Source organism: Benincasa hispida, chromosome 8 (genome assembly GCF_027475165.1).
Source record: "Benincasa hispida cultivar pf3 chromosome 8, pf3_genome.v1.1, whole genome shotgun sequence".
In the NCBI taxonomy this organism is placed as follows: domain Eukaryota; kingdom Viridiplantae; phylum Streptophyta; class Magnoliopsida; order Cucurbitales; family Cucurbitaceae; genus Benincasa; species Benincasa hispida.
Window position 1 is genome coordinate 34,300,064 of NC_143485.1, and position 18,377 is coordinate 34,318,440.

The window sequence follows — 18,377 nt, forward strand, 5'->3', positions numbered from 1 at the left end:
ATAATCCATTAATTTTAAAATATGAAGGAAAATGGTTTGGTTTTTTTTTTTTTTTTTTTTTTTTTTTTTTTTTTTTAAGAAAGAAAAGAAACTGATATGGTGAGATGTCTAATTATGTGATTGTCGGAAAAAAAAAAGAGAGAAGAAACAAACTTATGAAATAAACGTTATTAAAATTATAAATAAAAAATTTAAATAAAATCGTATCTAATTCTAGGAGTCTGTACAAACGGGTTAAATAGGACAAAAAACGGTTAAGATTTAATATCCGATTAAAAATCACTTTTGATCTTTAAACTTAAAATAACATTCTAGTCTCTACACTTTAGTTGATAACGATTTAATCCTTGTACTTTTAAATTTATAACAATTTAGTTTCTAAACTTTAATAAGTAATGATTTAACACCTATATTTTGAAAATCATAACTATTTAGTATTTATTATGAAAAACGTCTTTAAAATTAAGTGTTAAATTTTATTATGTAACAACCTAATCTTTATAGTTCATAAAAAAATTTAATTTTGGACCAATTAAACAATCTACATGTGTATCTTAAGAATACTTTTCACAATAAAGACTAATTTGTTAAAAATTGTATAGACACCAAATTATTACTTATTAAAGTTCAAAGACTAAATCATTACAAATTTGAAAGTACATGGATTAAATTGTTACCAATAGGAACTAAATTGTCTCTTTAATGAAAATTGAGGGTCAAAAGTGATTTTTAACCTTAATATTAAATGTAGCAGGTTTAACTTATGTTATTTGGATATTATTAGTTAGGTTTATTTTAGAGGTAAAAGTCCATTGGATCCATTTTAATACTTATATGTACATTTATTTTCATGTTCATTGTAAATTGAGAAATCCTACCAACATGAGCGTAGCTCAACTGACATAGTGCTTGTACTATGCTCTTAGATAATTCGATTCACCATGTTTAATGATTAAGACTTAAAGATCCTTTATAGAAGGTCATGTTCGATCTGACTCACCATATTTTAGTTTGAGTCAAAATTACAATTGCACGATAGATTACATCTTCTAATCAGGATAATTAGGCTTGAATACCTCTCCTATTATTATTTTCCATCACAAACAAACACCACTTCCAAAATTATTTTCACACCACTTGTTAAGCTGCTTTCGTGAGGAAAAACTGTCACTTTTAAAATTTCGTTTAAACCATCCTTTTGGGATCGATTCTTAGAATATTTCCATTTCCTAAAGGCATAAATCATGAAGTTATCATTCTTGATGAGAGGGGAGTAAGTAGTGCCAGGTTTTTTTTTTTATGAGGTTATAAATCTTAGGCTCTTTTTAAGTAAAATAAAATTGTCAATAACACCAGAAGATCACCTTGTTATGTAGCAAAATTTGATCAAATTTCGCTACTTTGAAGCGAACGGTGTGGAAATTTTTTTTATCACTTGTTATGTGTGCAAGAGGGCTTTTCCTAGGCTAATGTTGTTCAAATCCTTTTTATCAATTAGTCGTAACCATGGATTTCTTAAACAAGATGATCAAGAATTTACGCTTCTTTGAGAAAGAATCGTCTCCAAATAAAGGCCTACTACCTTAACAGATCCAAGAAAAAAAAAGAACCAAGGAAGAGATAATGTAGTTAAAAATGATGGCCTATAAGATGGTAGGCATGTCATGTAGTATATAATTCATATAATTTAGAAAATAAAAGGGCGCCTATTCCACCCATAACAAATATTACAACCTTTTCGTTGCTGCTTCTTCCCTTAAATTCTCATACTAGTAGCAAAAATAAGTCATTATTTTTTTTTTTTTTCCAGAAATGACTGAATTACCCTATCAAACCCAAAATTTTACTTCCAAATTCATATCAACATTCCCACATCTGCCACCACAATCAGCGGTCTGTCCTAGCACGACTAGGAACTCGAGACGAGGACCATGATGTCCTTGAACTTCCCAACGCAGGTCTACGTTCATCACTGCGCCAGCTATCCGGATGAGATGGTCGATTATCAGGCTGGCTGCTTCCCCATCGATCAGATTCAGGTGGCGGTGCATTAGGGCTGGAGCCTTCAGTCCGTCGAAACCTTGGAACATATTTTGCTGGGGAAGGTCCGGCAGCCGCAGCAGCTGCAGCAGCAGCAGGAGCAGCAGTCCCGGACTCCAGAGGCCGAGAACCAGGAGCAACATCAGGTCTAGCAGGTGCATCAGCTGATCTGCCACCACCAAACAGACTTTCTTTCCTAAGTCTTTCTTTTTCTTCCAATTCTCGCTCCCTCTGTCTCTGCTTCTCAGCAATCTCATCCAATTTAGCCTTGCGTTCAGCTTCTTCCTTCTTTCTCCTCTCCGCCTCTGCAAAATTCAAAAGATGCCATCAGCAAAAATTGACAGAAAAAAAACTACATATCCAGACATTTTTAATCAAGCATATCAGCGATCACTAAATATAGTTTCTCGAGAAATTTGAGAATATACATTTTAAAAGCTCAGATATTTCATACCCCCCATACCTTAACATGAACTTGGTTCACTGGATCTATTATCTGGGGAAAATAAAACTGCCATCGAAAGGGATTCAGTACATTTGTTGATGGCAGTGGTTGATTTGAGAGCCATTTTTTGTTTGTAGAGGGGTTTCTTAATGTTATCAAACACATCGATATAATAATGAAGACTCCTCACACGAACGTACATGATATAAACAAAACAAGGAGCCATCTCTGAAGTTTGTTTCAATCCATGTTCTAACTTCTCTAAACACCCCCGCCCAATGTTCATAATGTCTAACTAACAGGACTAATCCATAAATGCATAAACGGGATTTTCAAAAAGCAGAAAATGATGTTAGATCCCATAGAAAAGCCAGAACATTTTAAAAACTACCTTCATGCTTGCGAGCTTCCTCCTCTTCACGTAATATTCGAATCCTCTCCTCTTCACGCCTTACATAAAAGATTTTCTTCCTCTTAGCCTCCCTTTCTGCTTTCCGGGCCTGAATTATTTGCCTGATATGTTCTTCTCTCTCAGCTCTCCGTCTGCTGAATTCCTCTTGGCGAAGACTAATGACTCTTTCTTCGAAAATTCTCTGCAAGACAAAAAAAGGTTAAATTTAATCATGTGCCAAAAGTCAATTTCTGCAAAGGTTCGTAAATTCCGGTTTCAACTCATACAAAGTTATAAAACAATAATAATAATAATTCTTTCTTAAGAAATTAAAATAATAAATAATAAAAAAGAAAAAAGGAGCTAGAAAAATAATCCTACAGACTTGTGTGCTCACAAGGCTACAAGACATCGGACAATAACGATAGAACTATCACATAGTTTCAAAATACCAAACAGCCTCAATCCAATTAATTATCTCTATGTTAAAAAGGAGCGATTTTGGAGAACATTATTGGAAACTTACTATTAAAACTTGAAATGCGCTAATCATAAGTGAACACTATACTAAAACATATTTGTGATAAGCTTACTGATTTTCCTTTTCTATAGGAAACAAATACATATATTCAAAAAAGGAGAAAAAACAGCTTTATGGCAAGGGGTATGCTCTTAACATTAAGAGCCTTCCAATTTTAAATTAGAGTGTATTAAACCTAAAATAAAATAAAATAATAACGGTTCAAAGTTAATTATACATTTGATATTGTGGGATCGTGAATATATTTAAGAAAAGTAAAATGATAATAGAAATATTATTTAAAATTGGATGACATAGGATTGATGAAAAAAAGTACATTAAATTTTCGTGTTGACTTTTAAAAAAGATATATACTCTTTTTTATTATTGATAAATCACAAAATAATTAAATAAAGAATACGTGATCACAGTACACGATAACCAATGAATCTCTAAAACTTCGAGCAGACAAGGGTTAAGATTAACCCAACAGAGCCATATGAAACTAACTACTAACCTTACTCTCCAACATTCTCGCCAATCGATTCTTCTCCTTGAGGTCACCTTCATGGCGCTGCTTGCTTAACTCTACCTCCAGCTAAAAAGCAGAAAAGAAACTCATCTTTTAATAAAATAGAACTAAAAAACACCTATTAATTGAAATAACATCAACTATAGCAGGGAAAATCTGACGACATAAAAATGAAAGCACAATAATTTGATTTAGGAAAATTTGCAAACAGCACTAGATGCCACAAAAAATATATCAACCCTTTTTTGTTGCATGAAATGCCCTTTATTATGGATGATATAGCCATACAATATACATGTTTATTTACTTTGTTCCCTAAATACACTAACATATATATTTTCACAGTTCAGGATTTTTTTTAAAAAAAAAAAAAAAAAAAAAAAACCAAATGCATATAATCATAGATAGTCACAGTTTCTTTCAATGTGTTGAAAAAATCATTCAGAAAGCAAGACCTGCTGATTACGTTCATGAATCATTCTCTCTTCAACCAAACGTTGCTGAAATGCAGCTTCAATTAAAATTGCCGCCTCTTCCCTTTTTGCTCTTTCTAGATAATCCATAGTCTTGGCTAGCTTTTGCAATTTCTTTTCCATTTCCTGCTTCTCCCTCAATTGTTCAGTAAGGGCTAATTGCATTAAAGTTTGTTTCGACAACTTTTCCTGGAGATACATTCCCATTGTTATTAATCAATCCAACATCCTTCCAAAATAAGAAAAACAATCAACAAAAAAGAACTCACAGAGTCAAGAACCGGTTTTCTGCTTCCCTTCTTTTTACCTACACGCTTTTCAGCTTCCTGAAGTAAAGCCTGTGCTTCTTCAAGTTCTCGCTCTTCTATTTCCCTACGAAGCCGTTGGTTTTTCCTTTGTTCATATTCTGCAGCAAGCCGCTTCTGCTCAGCTTCTTCAGTTATCTTCAGTAATTTTAACCTTCTCGATTCTTCCTCACGTTCCTAAACACAGTTCACCACAATCTTTTCATATATGCACCACAACAGAAAACTGAATATGGCTACTCACAGTTTGATGAGGGTACCATTTCCAAAAGTTGTCGTTCCTGCTCTTCCTTTCTTTTCTCAATTATTGATTTTCGAGCAAGCAACCTCTTGTGCTCTTTATCAACAATATCTGCCAAGTCAGGCAATTTATCACTTGTTTTTGAGGCTTTCCTAACTGGAGGATAGATCATAGCTCTTGCTTTGTTCAAGGATTCAGCCAGAACGGTCAGGTGGTCTCGAAGCCCATCTGATTCGATACCCTAAATTGATACATAAAAGAATAAACAACCATGCTTATAAACATCAATTTAAAATATATACAGGAAACTAAGAAAAGACTATAGTTTCCCTAAATCCTAATAAATAATGAGAAAAAGAGAGAGTCATTTTCGTAAATTCAATATAAATAAATTGAATAAGATATAAAAACATGTTGAAGATGATGTAAACTAACACATCATAAAAGGTAGAGACAAAATAATGAGGGTTTAATTATAACTTAAACAGCAGAGAAAAATAAGATGGGATACATTGACATTAAGGGAAAAGCAATTATCGAGCATGGCTCAAATCTCAGCGGCCTTGTCCCTTAGTGCAAGAAGAGAAGGAAAAAGAAGACAGAGAAAAAGATTCAATACCAAATTGCCAAATAACACGATGTTCCTTGAATGATCAACTTTCATGGCAATGAAATTTTGTTTAACTGCATCAACTGATATTTTCTCCACGGCAAAAAAATTAAAAAATGGGATTATCTGCGATAGACTCTCAATTTTCATAGTCTGGTACACCTTGGAGACCTAGCATAGTATAGATGAATAAAAAGTTCAGTGCATCAAAACGAAATTACCAACTAATGCTTTTTCTTTATTTATGAGCAATAGCATTGCAGGGTTCACAATATATAAAATCTGTACAATACATACCTGCTGAAGCAGCCTCAGGGTAGCAAGTTTTTCAAGAGCCGGAACATATTGGGACAATTGCACTTCGGGGACAGATGAAGCTGATGAAAGCTTACCTCCAAGTTTTGATATTTTGTTAAGTAAGGGTTGCAATTTTGTTGCAAGATCAAGAGGGAAGAACTCGTGCTCCAAAAGATGATAGAGATCTTTAACTTCCTGAATTGCGCAGCTCAGGACTCCTTTAGAGACCTAAAGGAAAGCAGAAATCTACTAAGCAAATTGAACAATAATTATTGACTGCACACTAAAAGTTGTGATACGTATTTGTATGGAATTTTCACTGTAAATGAAAAGACATAGTTCTTCGTATAAAAGAGGTGAGGTAGAAGATTGCACTCAGCTCTAATGAAAAAGATTTAGAGTCATTCATAGTTGGCTAAACATAGTATGAAGCTTTTCAACATTAGTTTCTATTGCTAAACTTCCAATAAGAAGCATGTTTTTTTTTAAAAAAAAAAAAGAGAAAAATTATAAGAAACAATCTCATATGAAATATTCAAAGAGTTGCAAAACGAGCCCATGACGGGATTTCAAAAGATCCCTCCCAAAAGAAACAAGGAAATTTAAGCCGTAACTTTAGAGCGGTCGTATATTTTTACTCCAAAAAAAAGCATAATAAAGATGAATAAAGAACTTCCATGGGGTTCTTTCTTTTCCATGAAAAATTCTTGTATAATAGGAAGCATGGCGTTGATTCTAGACGGTATTAAAAATTTACTATCCACTCTTATTACTTCAAATGAATGTTAACCAATTGAAGTATCATAATTTTAGAGGGTAAGAAGGAAACAGTCAACAAAATATTGAAGTAAAATGAATTAGACATACCAGTTCAGAAAGAAGATTTGCCCTTGAAAGCTGGATGAAACATAAACAGAAAGAAAGTAAGGCAATGTTCAGGTTGTGAAAAATATAAAAGAAAATCCAATTAGGCAAGTTGTTTTACCACATCTCTACTTTCAAGTTTGGAATCTAAATTGAACCCTATAAGATTAGCCATCCTCAAATTCCGTTCTTTCTCATGTTCAAGTTCTAAATGAGAAGCACCATGCTTAGAGTCATAGGGGGACACAGCAAGAGCTGCTAAAAGAACAGACGAAGCTATCAGCTGCAAATCCTTCTGGCTTAGATTTTTGTTGAAACTTTTCTGAATAGAGAAAAGTTTAAGCCATGCATAGGCATGATAAAGATTGCTATCCGATATCCAGAAGATCTCTGTTAGTTTGACGTAATACACCACCATCAAGGATGGTTTAGGTGTTTTCTTCACCATGCACATCAAACCATGAATATCTTCCACAGAACGAAAAGCTTCCTGTAAAAATCAGTGATAAATAAAATTTTGAATTGACATTATTTGTAGAGAAGAAATCCTGATATAAATTTTTGAAATCTGGGCATTAACCCACTTCTCTTTACAGAGAGAAAAATTCAGACCTGCCAGAGCTCAAGCTCTGTGGCAACCTTCAGCTGTTCAAATCTTGTGTCAAGGTATAATTGCAAGCTCTCTGGAGCAGAAAGATCAGGCCGATCCCTTTGGTCTCTATACTTGTTGAGATTAGCAAGATGATTTCTGATAATTTCACATAATCTTCGAAATTCTGTTGTTCTTTTGTACACCTTACAGAACTGGAAGGCACGATGGGCTGTCATCTACAAATGAAAAATACCAGCAGGATTAAAATGAGTAACATTGCCATTCAATATTATAACAATGGGTACTATTATTCCAACGGTTAGACCTTTCTTGGATATAGATTCTCTATTTCGAATTTTAAATTTTTGTGGTACGGAAACGAAAAGACTGGAATGATACATGAATGATAGAAAAATTTCCGGATCAAAACCTTACTTTCCTTCTAATTTATTAAAAACAATAAAAGAAGAATTCATTTTATGGTAAAAATACATTCAGCTTTGCAAGAAGAAAAGAAAAAAGAAAATGAAATGGGACCTATTAAACACAATTGAAATTTAAGAACCTAAAAGATACTTTTTAAAGTTCACGAACGCAAAGTTGAAAGTACATAGACCTATTAGATACCTTTTAAAAGTTTAGGGGGGTCAAATTTACACAGCTAAAATTGTCCGCTAAACTTGAAATTTAAACTCAAAAAAAAAAAAAAAAATCAAATTCTTAGGCAAAGTAGCTCCAGGAACCCTAAACATGACTTCGGGATATGGATATCAAATGCTTTCTTAGATCCTCCAACTATTAGAACCAATAGGAAGCTAAGTTACAATATGACAGGGATTTAACTACTACTGCCAGGCCCAAAATAACGTTCCATCGAAATACTAAAAGTTGTAGGTATGACATTCTTCTCATTTGTTTAGAAGATATGAACTGAAAAATTAACTCAATAACACATACACCAAATAACTAGCTTAGTCATGACCTACCGCATAAAGTGCCTCCAACTTTGAGTTATTCCTTAGTATTTCAAGAACCGTTCGATATGTCTCCCACAGAAATTTAAACCAAGGGGTAACAAGTTCGCGATCAGATCTATCCTTTCCCTTTTCACCACTAACATAACTAAGCATCAGATCTTCTGGTCTTTTATCAGCTTCCAAATCATCAACGTCCAGAGCTTCTTCCAAGGCCTGAGCTTGACTACGAGCCTGCTCTGCCTTCTCGGTGGAAAGATGCATAAAGTGCTTGATTACTTCCTCTAAAGAAGTAACATTGACTTGCTGGCAAACAATACGGTATTGAATTAAACCATCCTTCGCAAACCTTCCTTTCCTCATATCCACACAGAGTTCAACATACTTGAACATAATCTTCTCAAGAGGTTTCTGCCATGCTCGATATTTCTTTGAAGTGATAAGATCATGAAGGGCTTGCAAGGCATCTTGCTTCTGGCCAACATTTATCAACTCTGAATACATGCAAGAAGAATAGATTTAATACTTGCTAAGCTTCATTTCACAAAAAAAGAAAACAGACACGTCATTAATTTCAAAATAGGGAAAGGAAATAGATCAACAGAACAGTGGTGGACTAGAAACACAAACATGGAACTCAAGTAACAAGAAACACAAGTCACAACATAGGCAAATTGACATTTTATATGCCCAAAATTAGAAAAAAAGATATTCTCAATGTCACTCAGAACGCATATACTGAAGCGATTTCCCAACAAAACAATAAATGGAAAACATTCATTGGATTTTGAGGACTTAAAAGTACCAGAATTTGTAAAAAGAACCAAGCATTCTACTGAAACAAAGTTCCCAAAAAATTAATGACATACTCGCAAATACAACTCAATCTATAGCAAATGCAAATCCAAAAGAAAAAAACATTATGTTTATTCACCTTCAGCTCGTTTTAAAGCATTCTCTGGCTTTACAAAAGACGTCATAACTCAATCCAATCTTTAGCTCACCCAAGGCGAGCATGCAATGCTGAATGACCTGAGACACCCATGAAGAACCATTATCAAGACTTAAACCAAACAAACAAAATTCATGAGCATTACTGAGAACCAACTTCCATAGTTTTTTTATTATTACTATTGTTAATGAACAGACTTGCTTTCCTCTTGAGGGTGTTGTTGGATTTGTAGTTTAGTTTTCTTTGTTTTTAGTTTTATTGGCAAATAATCCTTGTGTTTGGAATTTTGGGTTTCAAGATTTAAGGGAAAAAAATCTCAATGTTTTATTGGCAAATATGAACAAACCCTAAATTGAAGCATCCATGGCTTCATTTCAGCTCTTTCCTGCAACCCTTTCTCTTCCCCATCTTCAATTTACCCGTTTTTCTTCCTTTCTACCCATCAAATTACAAAGCTGAAACTCCAGATTTATCTCCGATTTTCAACTCATCATTTACAGAACATTTACAGAAACTCGTTTAAATCACTGAAACAAAACCCACCAAGAGGTTCCATCACTGGCGAAGGCAATGGGGTTGTTGAAACGCCCAGCACAGTCGCCGAGGGAGGAAAAATCAATCTCCCTTCTCTTCTTCTACTACTACTAAAAAGAAAACAAAAAGTTCTAAGAAACCCCAAATCTTAGAAGGAAACCCATTTCATCAGGTTTCCGAAGAAGAAAACGAAGACGAGTAAATCGATACAACAACAGAAAACTTAGGTGCTCATAAAATTTCCAGAAACAAAAAGAAAAAAATCCGCCAAATTCACAAAAAGGAAAAGGGCACGATGATCATCGCAGATCGATTGACGATAAGTATCAGAAGAAAAACTTACTTGAAGACGAACAAAAATTCCACGAAAGACCTCAACGATGGAAATGTGGAGCTGATTGTGAGAGAGAGACCGACGGTTGATACTGATTGGAAAACAGCAGCTGAATCGATGAAATTTGGAAATGGAACCCAACTCAAATGAGTCGGTTCGGGTAAACTGCGAACCGAACGGTTCGGCTCGATTAGTGATGAAACTGATTGGAATCGGTTTAATTTGGTTTGGATTTTTACCCCCTAATTATTAGGGAAAATATCAGTTTTGACTATACACTTTGTCAAGTTGTATCAATTTAATCATAAATTCATATAAATATTGCAATTTTAATCTTAAAAAAAAATTACAAAAATCACCCTTAAAGCAGAGTGGTGGTTACAATTACATCCTAAATTTTTAATTGTAAAAATTGAGTCTTCAAACTTATACAAATGTTAAATTTGAACAATCTAACTTGTATATTTGTAGAAATTGGAGCTCCAACTTGGAGTGAGTGCAAAGAACTCACTCATTCTTCAGTTTTAGAGAGACTTTTGAATTATAAGGTACAACGAAGAATCGTGACCTACGCCAGTTCAAATTATCTCATTGATGTTCATCACCTGGGTATATGGAATGGAATCCTTGATATATGATTAGGCCAGTGCATTAGAATTCCTAGCTTCAACCACTGTAGCCACTTTTGGGGGGGTTCAAGTTCCCCCCACCTTGCGTTCGTTGACAAAACCAACTCGCTCACATTTGTGTTCAAGAGTCGTAAGTTGAAATAGCAGCATCACCTGATTCTCAAATGAAGGTTATGTGATGTCGAACTAGGATTGAAACCAAGTTGCTCATGTGTTGGAGTGATGATGAGAAAGACAAAAGAAAATAAAAAAAAAAAGGAAGAAACCAAATAGCAAACCTCAGCTTTGAGGCCCACTCATTCCAGCAGAAGTTAGTGAGGAAGGGGAGAGGTGAGGTTAAGAGTTGGAAAGTGGTTTTTATTTATTTATTATTATTATTATCTCAATTGTGTATCGATTGAAAGATAGGGCGACACAACCCCAACCAAGGGAGGGTTGCGAGGTGACCCCAAAAATCTCAGCTAGTTTGGGCTGACACTTTTCATTAAGAAATTCATTTGAACAAGTAGGGTTGGTTAAAGCGTCCAACCTATACCAACCTAATAAAGGGGAAAGTTCATAGGTTCGATTCCTACTAGATACACTTGGAGTTCGTTCAGCCTAGTTTCCCAACATTTTGGAACCTTTGGTTCATTAGCAAGGAGTACCTGACACTTTGGTCTGGTTCTCGATTCAAGAGCTAAAAAATGAGTAAAACCAAATCGAACCGACTGTTATTATATACATATCTATATATTTGAATTTATTCAACCCACTCCACAACCTATGTTCTTTTATTATTAAAAAGGCTAAATTTTATTCTTGAAGTCCAAAACAAAACTTATGTTCAGAGTCCAATGTAAAAAAAGTAAAACAAAATAAAACCCTAAACCACTTCCCCTTTCACTCTTCACGCACGCCACCATCTCCTCCACTTTCAGACTTTATGATTTCCTCTGTCCTAGTTGGCACCTCCATGCCGCCACCGGTCTGCATCCCACGCCACTGCCTTTTCTCACTTCTGCTCCTCCTCTCTCGATTGACATCATAAAATCTTCTCTTCTTTTCTTTTCTTGCAGCCTCTTCTCGCAATATTCATCTTTGACGCCACCTCTCTTCTCCTCTTTTCACCTCTTGCAGTCTCGACTCTCTAGGGCCATCCTTCATCTTAAACTTCTTTTCAAATTTTCATTTTCAACTTCTCTTTAAGTCTCTGGGCTAGCCTTTATCTTGGACTTCGACATACGCACAATCGCATGCAACTTTTCATCTCCAAATTGCAACATCTTCAAGTCTAAATCTTCAATATTTTGTTTTTTTTAATAAATATTTCAAGGGTTTTTTTTTGTTTTTTTAGAAAAGGAAAATTGGTTAAAAACTGAACAGAACCAACCTAAATCGAAGCAGGTTGGTTCGGTTCATAAACCAAAATCGATGCATATCGGTTTTTCACAATTCTTCCCTCTTATAAACCGAGTACCTTAGTTTTGTCCAAAATCGGACCTGATAGCACTAGAAATGTGCTATCTTCTTCTACTTAACTCGGGGTTGTTTAGCTACTTAATTTGGTTAAATTAATTATTTTTTAGGACTACAGTGTACAAGTAATCAAATTAAGCATTTGGGAAAAAAAGATGTTAAAATGATGAAGTTAGGAGCTAAAATGATCAAATGAAGAAGGAAAGAAGGTTGCTGCCCTACCGAGCGTGGCAATGCTTTCATCAAACCTAAGTCCAATGCTAGCTCAACGTTATTAGACATAATGCTCGGATGCAGGGCAACGTTGCAATACTGCCCCAATAATTGCAACGCTTTGGAGATGCCTTAATGCCATCGCCGCACCGCTCGTCAATGCTGCACCTCCAACGCTCGAGGACAAAATAGGCAGCGTGGCAATGCTCTCCTAGAGTGTTGCAACGCTACGTAGTTTTATGGACATTCAACCTCAGGTGCGTACAACACAATGTCAATGCAATGTTGTGACACTCAGCCAATTTGCACCGCAGCATTGCAACGCTCTTCCTAGCGTTGCGATGCTGTGGTATTTTTATAAAAGGATCATCTGGGTTAGTCAATTAAAATAAACAACACACACTTAATTTTGAGCGTCGCCGGCCACGGTTTTAGACGATGGAAATCAATTATTTTGCTTAGCTCTGCCTTAGATCTTAATGCCTGTTGATTGATTGATTGGTTGAGGATTCTCGCTTTTCCTTTAATTAACTTGATTTTATGGACTATCGGTTAGGATTCTAATCGAGTGGACTAAGTTTTAATTTAAATATTCTCACGTATCTTTTGATTAGTCTGTGATAGAATTAAAAAGGAATGAATTAAGCTAGAATTATCCAAGCTAAGTATTTTGTTCAATTGATTATTTTCGCATTATTTCACATTGAGCACTTTTCGTTTTCTTGAAATTTACTTCACAATTTTCACACACCCCCCCGGTTACTTCCTACAAGTGTCAATTTTTTAGGAATCTAAATCAACTATTTGTGGTTCGACTCCGGATTTGCTACTTGTACTACTAGTTAGTATAAGGGGTTAGTTTGGTGCATACAAATATCATTTGCATAGGCACGGGTTCACGGGCGACGGTGAATCCGGTGGCCTAGCAAATTGGCGCCGTTGTCGAGGAGCCAACAAATTTCTTGATTCTGAAACTTGTAGTGTTTATCCTTGCTAATCGATTTTCTCTTTTGGTGCATGATTCACACTCTCAAAGGTTCTAGACAGTTATAATTTACAGAGATTTCCAGGGAAGAGCGGAGAATCAGAAGAGAAAGGAGACAACAAACTGTGCCTGATAGAGATATTCGTGTTGAAGACACATCCGGAGAAGAAGGCATTCCTGAAGATCTATCAGTGATGGATGAACGAGAAAAAACTCTCAAGGAACTCGCAACACCAGATTTCACTCAGCAACTCTTGTGCATTGCCTATCCTGAAACGATAAGTAATTTCGAGCTTAAATCTAGCTTAATTCACTTACTTCCTGTATTTTTTGGTCTACAGAGGGAGTATCCACACAAACACTTGGAATTCTGTATGGTGTGCAATGGAATGAGACCTAATGAGGTGACCCATGAGCAGATAAATATGAGGGCATTCCCTTTTTCTTGAAGGGAAATGCCAAGGAGTGGCTCTACATTCTTCTGCCTGGGAGTATCACGTCCTGGGAAGAGTTGTAGAGGTAGTTTTTGGAGAAGTTCTTCCCAGTATCCCAAGCTACCAGTATCAGAAAGGAGATTTATAGCATTATGCATTTCGATGGGGAGACCTTTCACGAATATTGGAAATGATTCAAAAAGACTTGTGCCAAGTTTCCTGATGCGTTATTTTATAAAGTGGAAATATGGATGATATGCGTTGTGCACTCAAGTTTCCCCAGCGGAATTCAAATGTAAATTCCTCTGAGTTTCCTGGTAAATCCAAGGTCGAACACAGGGACTTGTGAAAAATAGTTGCGTTGGTGATTTTTATGAAGACTTGCGGTAACCAGTTAAATAAATAAATCGTTGGGTTTGTTGTTTGTGTTGATGAAAATAAAAAACGAATGCGGCAGAGTTTGAAAAGAGTTGGTAAATAGGAAATACGATGAATATGCGGTGAACAGGTTGAGAAAAGTTTCGGCAAACACTCCCTAGAATGCGTTCATGCTTTGCGATCATGCAACATGCATACAATAGTAAACCACCTCTCGGCGTGAATGCTACGGCTTCTAAGGCTAGAACACATGCGATAAATATGTGATAAGTCTACAGGGTTTACACATAAACCTCCATCTCTATTTATAAGATGACAACATGACATTCACACAAATATGTGACCACATAATATCATTCCCATCCTAGGATGCATGCGATGCAAGTTGACAAATATAGCTTATCTCTAAGTCTCTATCTCTTGTTTATGCAAGCCTAATCTTGCTCTTTCGAGTCCAGATTCTAACCTAGCTCTCTCGAGACATTAGGATCTTTCTTTAGATTCTCTCTCGAGTAACTCTAAAGGATATTTTTCACAGCATAAAACAAGACAATCGAAAGCAACGAACTTCCTAGGCCATGTTAGCTTAGTTCTTCTCAACCCATTCAACTAGTTTAGCTACTCATGCATACTAAGAGAGTGAGCAGATGTAGAAATAGAACTTTCATTGAATAGATATGAGATGAAGTACAAATAACAATGCAAGTATAGTAAAGAGCCTGGTAGCAATTTCTTGCTGCCAGGCGTTTACACTGTTTCTACTCGTGCTCTAAAGATATTCTCGCTCTTGCGAGAGTCGGCCCGCTCTCTGCTCTTACGCCCCAAGGTTCTCTCTCGAGCTGCCCTGGGCGATCTCCGGCGCCACCATTCTTCTCTTGCTCCGCCGTAAAATGGAAAAGAAAACTATGAACAGAAGCACTGGTGAACTTGTTAACTGATCAACCCCTTTTCTGAAGAATGCACTTGGTATTTATAGGGCATCAATGGTGAAAGACGACTTCTCTCTCCTGGTTGTACAGATGGGACAACTTTAATTCTTGATTGACGCGTCGAATGATTGTCACCGATAAAGCTGAGTGTACTTCGTGACTGTTATCGGCTGTCAACTTAATTTGGATCTGACTGTCATCAGCTTTTTGTCCCATCGCTTATTGTCCTTTTACCCAGATGCACCCACCATGTTGCGCTGACCAAGTTGCGGTGATTCTTCTTGGGCGAATGTTTGCGAGCATGATCAACACAAAGTCTTGCGATGAAGTTGCGCTCGGCCAATATATTCCTATGATCGCAATCTCTGTATTGCACTAACGCATATTCTGCACAAAAATGTAAAGATCAACTACTCTAATGCGTTGGACGCATGCAACCACAATATTATAGAATTTATGCTTAATGGATGCAATTTAACATATTTTATCAATGCGCTCCAACATTGTTTAGTAACTTAGCACTATGATAACGTGCATTTCTGCCCGTTATCATTTCCCCATCTTCAGATCTCAAACCAGTTATTGATCCAATACTTTTATGAGGGATTGATGTAGATCGAAAAAAGCAGCATAGATGCAACTGCAGGAGGAGTCTTAGTCAATAAACCCTCATTGAGGCAATGAACCTGATAGCTATTATGGCAGTAAATTCCCAACAGTTTGGAACTAGAGCTGCAGTCAGTGTCAAGTCCGCCACGAGGTAAGTGAACTTAAGAAAGAAATATTTGACTTAGATTCTGTTGTGAAGCAGCTGACAAATGTGGAGATTGAACAGCTCGCTACTGTTTGCCGAGTGTGTCATGGAACTAGCCATTCAACTGACGTTTGCCCAAGTGCTCTGCAAGGAGCAATGCCTGAGGTAAATACTGTTGGAGGCTATAATTTCAATGGGCAACACAGATGGCGGGACCCATTCAGCCAGACTTACAATCCTGGGTAGAGAGATCACCCAAACTTCAAATGGGGAGGACAGAACGAGCATGCTCAGCCTAATCATGGAGCCCCGTCTGGTTTAGGTATGTCCTTGGAAGATATGGTTAAAAGTCTTGTTGACAACTATTTTAAATTTTAGTAGGATATAAAAAGTTTTTCAGCAGGATGCAAAGAATGCCATTGAAGCTTTGGGGACCTAAGTTTCTCAACTAGCCACCTCTATGAGTAAATTGAAGATGCAACTTGGAAAACTCCCGTTCCAGCCAGAGTCTAATCTCAAAGAAAATGTAAGTGCAATAACGCTAAGGAGTGGCAAGGAGTTGGAGCCACCCGCTGAGTCAATGGAGCCAGAATTGGAGAGCCTAGGAACTTCTTCTTCGAATTCTACCGTCCTACCACCACAAAATAAACAGGGAGTATCTTCTCACCCTTATCCTCCTTTAGATGCGCACGTGCCTAAAGTGCTTTTTTCTTCCAGGCTTGCAAGGTCAAAAGAACCAATGGTAGACAAGGACAAGGAGCTTTTGGAAATGTTCAGAAGGGTGGAGATAAATATTCCTCTCCTTGATGTCATCAAGCAAATTCCCAAATATGCCAAATTCTTGAAAGAGCTTTGCACGAGGAAGAGATAAGCTAAAGAAAAGGAGAGAATGGTGGTAAGTCAATCTGTGTCTACAATCCTCAAGAAAAATTTGCCTGAAAAACAAAAGGATCCAGGTATGTTTTCTCTCCCTTGCATCATAGAAAAAAAAGAAAATTGATAGGGCCATGCTAGATTTGAGTGCATCAATAATGTTATGCCTTATTCAATTTATCAAGAATTAAAATTAAAAGACCTAATTGAAGCTGGAACTGTGATTCAATTAGCTTATAGGTCTTTTATACACCCATTAGGAGTCATAGAGGATGTCCTAGTTCAGGTTAATGAATTGCTTTGTCCTGCTGACTTTTATGTTCTTAAGATGGAAGAGCCCACATCTATCTCATCTGTATCAATCTTGCTTGGTCGGCCTTTTATGAAGATGACCAAGACTAAGATTGATGTGGATGAAGGCACTTTGTCTGTTAAGTTCGTTGGTGAGTTGGTTAAGTTTAATATTTTCGATGCTATGAAATCTTTCACTGTAGAACATGTACAATCTTTGTGCCAGATTGATGTGTTTGACTCTTTTGAGCAGGAGGTTGTATGGGACGTCTATGACGATGATGAGGATGACTCAGGAGATTTGATTTCCCTTGGAGAGCTTGCCACCTTGTCTATGACAGAGTCGGTAGGTATGCTCTCTTGTTTTGATGTTGAATCTTTTGACAAGGTGCTTCCTTCTGTTTTTCAGGAACCTAAATTGGAGTTGAAGGAGCTTCCAGACCATCTTAAGTATGCCTATCTGGGGAAGCTGAGACCTTGCCTGTTATAATTTCAAAGAACCTGACTGAGGAACAAGAGAAACAATTGGTTGAAGTCTTGCAGAAATACAAGCTGGCCATTGGATGGATGTTGGTCGACATAAAAGGTATTAGACCTGCTGTGTGCATGCATTGGATTTCTTTGGAAGATGGAGCTAAGCCTTGTCAACAGCCTCAACAACATTTAAATCCTGTCTTGAAGGAGGTAGTAATGAAAGAGGTCTTCAAACTTTTGGATGCAGGTATTATCTATCCTATTTTTGATAGTGAGTGGGTTAGTCCTATTCATGTAATGCCTAAGAAAACAAGTATTACTGTAGTAAAAAATGCTGAGGGTAGTCTAATTCTTGTTAAGGTTTAGAATGGATGGAGGATGGGTATAGATTTTAGAAAATTAAATGTTGTAACTAGAAAGGACCACTTCCCCACCCTTTATCGATCAAATGCTTAAAAGGTTAGCTGGTAAGCCTTTCTTCTGTTTCCTTGATGGTTTTTCGGGTTTCCATTAGATCCCGATTAACCAGGAGAACCAATAGAAGATGACCTTTACATGTCCCTATGGTACCTTCGCTTTCAGGAGAATGCCATTTGGACTATGTAATGCTCCTAGCATCTTTCAGTGTTGCATGATGTCCATATTTTCTGAGTTTATTGAAAAATGCATGGAGGTATTTATGGATGACTTTACTGTGTATGAAGACTCATTTGCTGATCGTTTATCTAATTTTTCTAAGGTGCTAGAAAGATGCATTGAGTCTAACCTTGTACTTAATTTTGAGAAGTGTTATTTCATGGCTTCACGTGGCATTGTATTAGGACATATTGTATATGAGCATGGAATAGAGGTAGA

At 36.4% G+C, this 18,377-nt stretch overlaps 1 protein-coding gene and 1 pseudogene across 2 annotated transcripts; one reads left to right on the plus strand and one right to left on the minus strand.

Moving 5' to 3' along the window:
- Positions 1-1,626: 1,626 nt before the first annotated feature.
- Positions 1,627-10,252, minus strand: LOC120083071 (eukaryotic translation initiation factor 3 subunit A-like). 2 transcript variants are annotated; one of them, XM_039038603.2, is made up of 14 exons: positions 10,114-10,252; positions 9,219-9,316; positions 8,297-8,778; positions 7,331-7,546; positions 6,840-7,208; positions 6,722-6,751; positions 5,855-6,082; positions 5,567-5,728; positions 4,967-5,188; positions 4,671-4,883; positions 4,384-4,590; positions 3,914-3,994; positions 2,877-3,078; positions 1,627-2,345 (listed from the first exon to the last, which is right to left on the minus strand). In XM_039038603.2, exons 2-14 carry the CDS (start codon positions 9,262-9,264, stop codon positions 1,888-1,890), a joined length of 2,916 nt encoding a protein of 971 aa, XP_038894531.1. In that variant the 5' UTR covers positions 9,265-9,316; positions 10,114-10,252; the 3' UTR covers positions 1,627-1,887. The 2 variants fall into 2 exon arrangements, with proteins under 2 accessions (XP_038894531.1, XP_038894532.1); XM_039038604.2 differs by having other exon boundaries at positions 9,583-10,121.
- Positions 10,253-16,344: 6,092 nt separating this feature from the next.
- LOC150034531 (uncharacterized) lies at positions 16,345-18,036 on the plus strand (annotated as a pseudogene).
- The last annotated feature ends 341 nt before the right edge of the window (positions 18,037-18,377 follow it).

Coding starts and splice junctions, on each gene's coding strand:
- LOC120083071 (XM_039038603.2), bottom strand. CDS start 9,264: ATGACGTCTTTTGTAAAGCCAGAGAATGCTTTAAAACGAGCTGAAG. Junction 4,884..4,966: donor AACGACAACTTTTGGAAATG/GTACCCTCATCA, acceptor AACTGTGTTTAG/GAACGTGAGGAAGAATCGAG. Junction 2,346..2,876: donor GGAAGCTCGCAAGCATGAAG/GTAGTTTTTAAA, acceptor TGAATTTTGCAG/AGGCGGAGAGGAGAAAGAAG.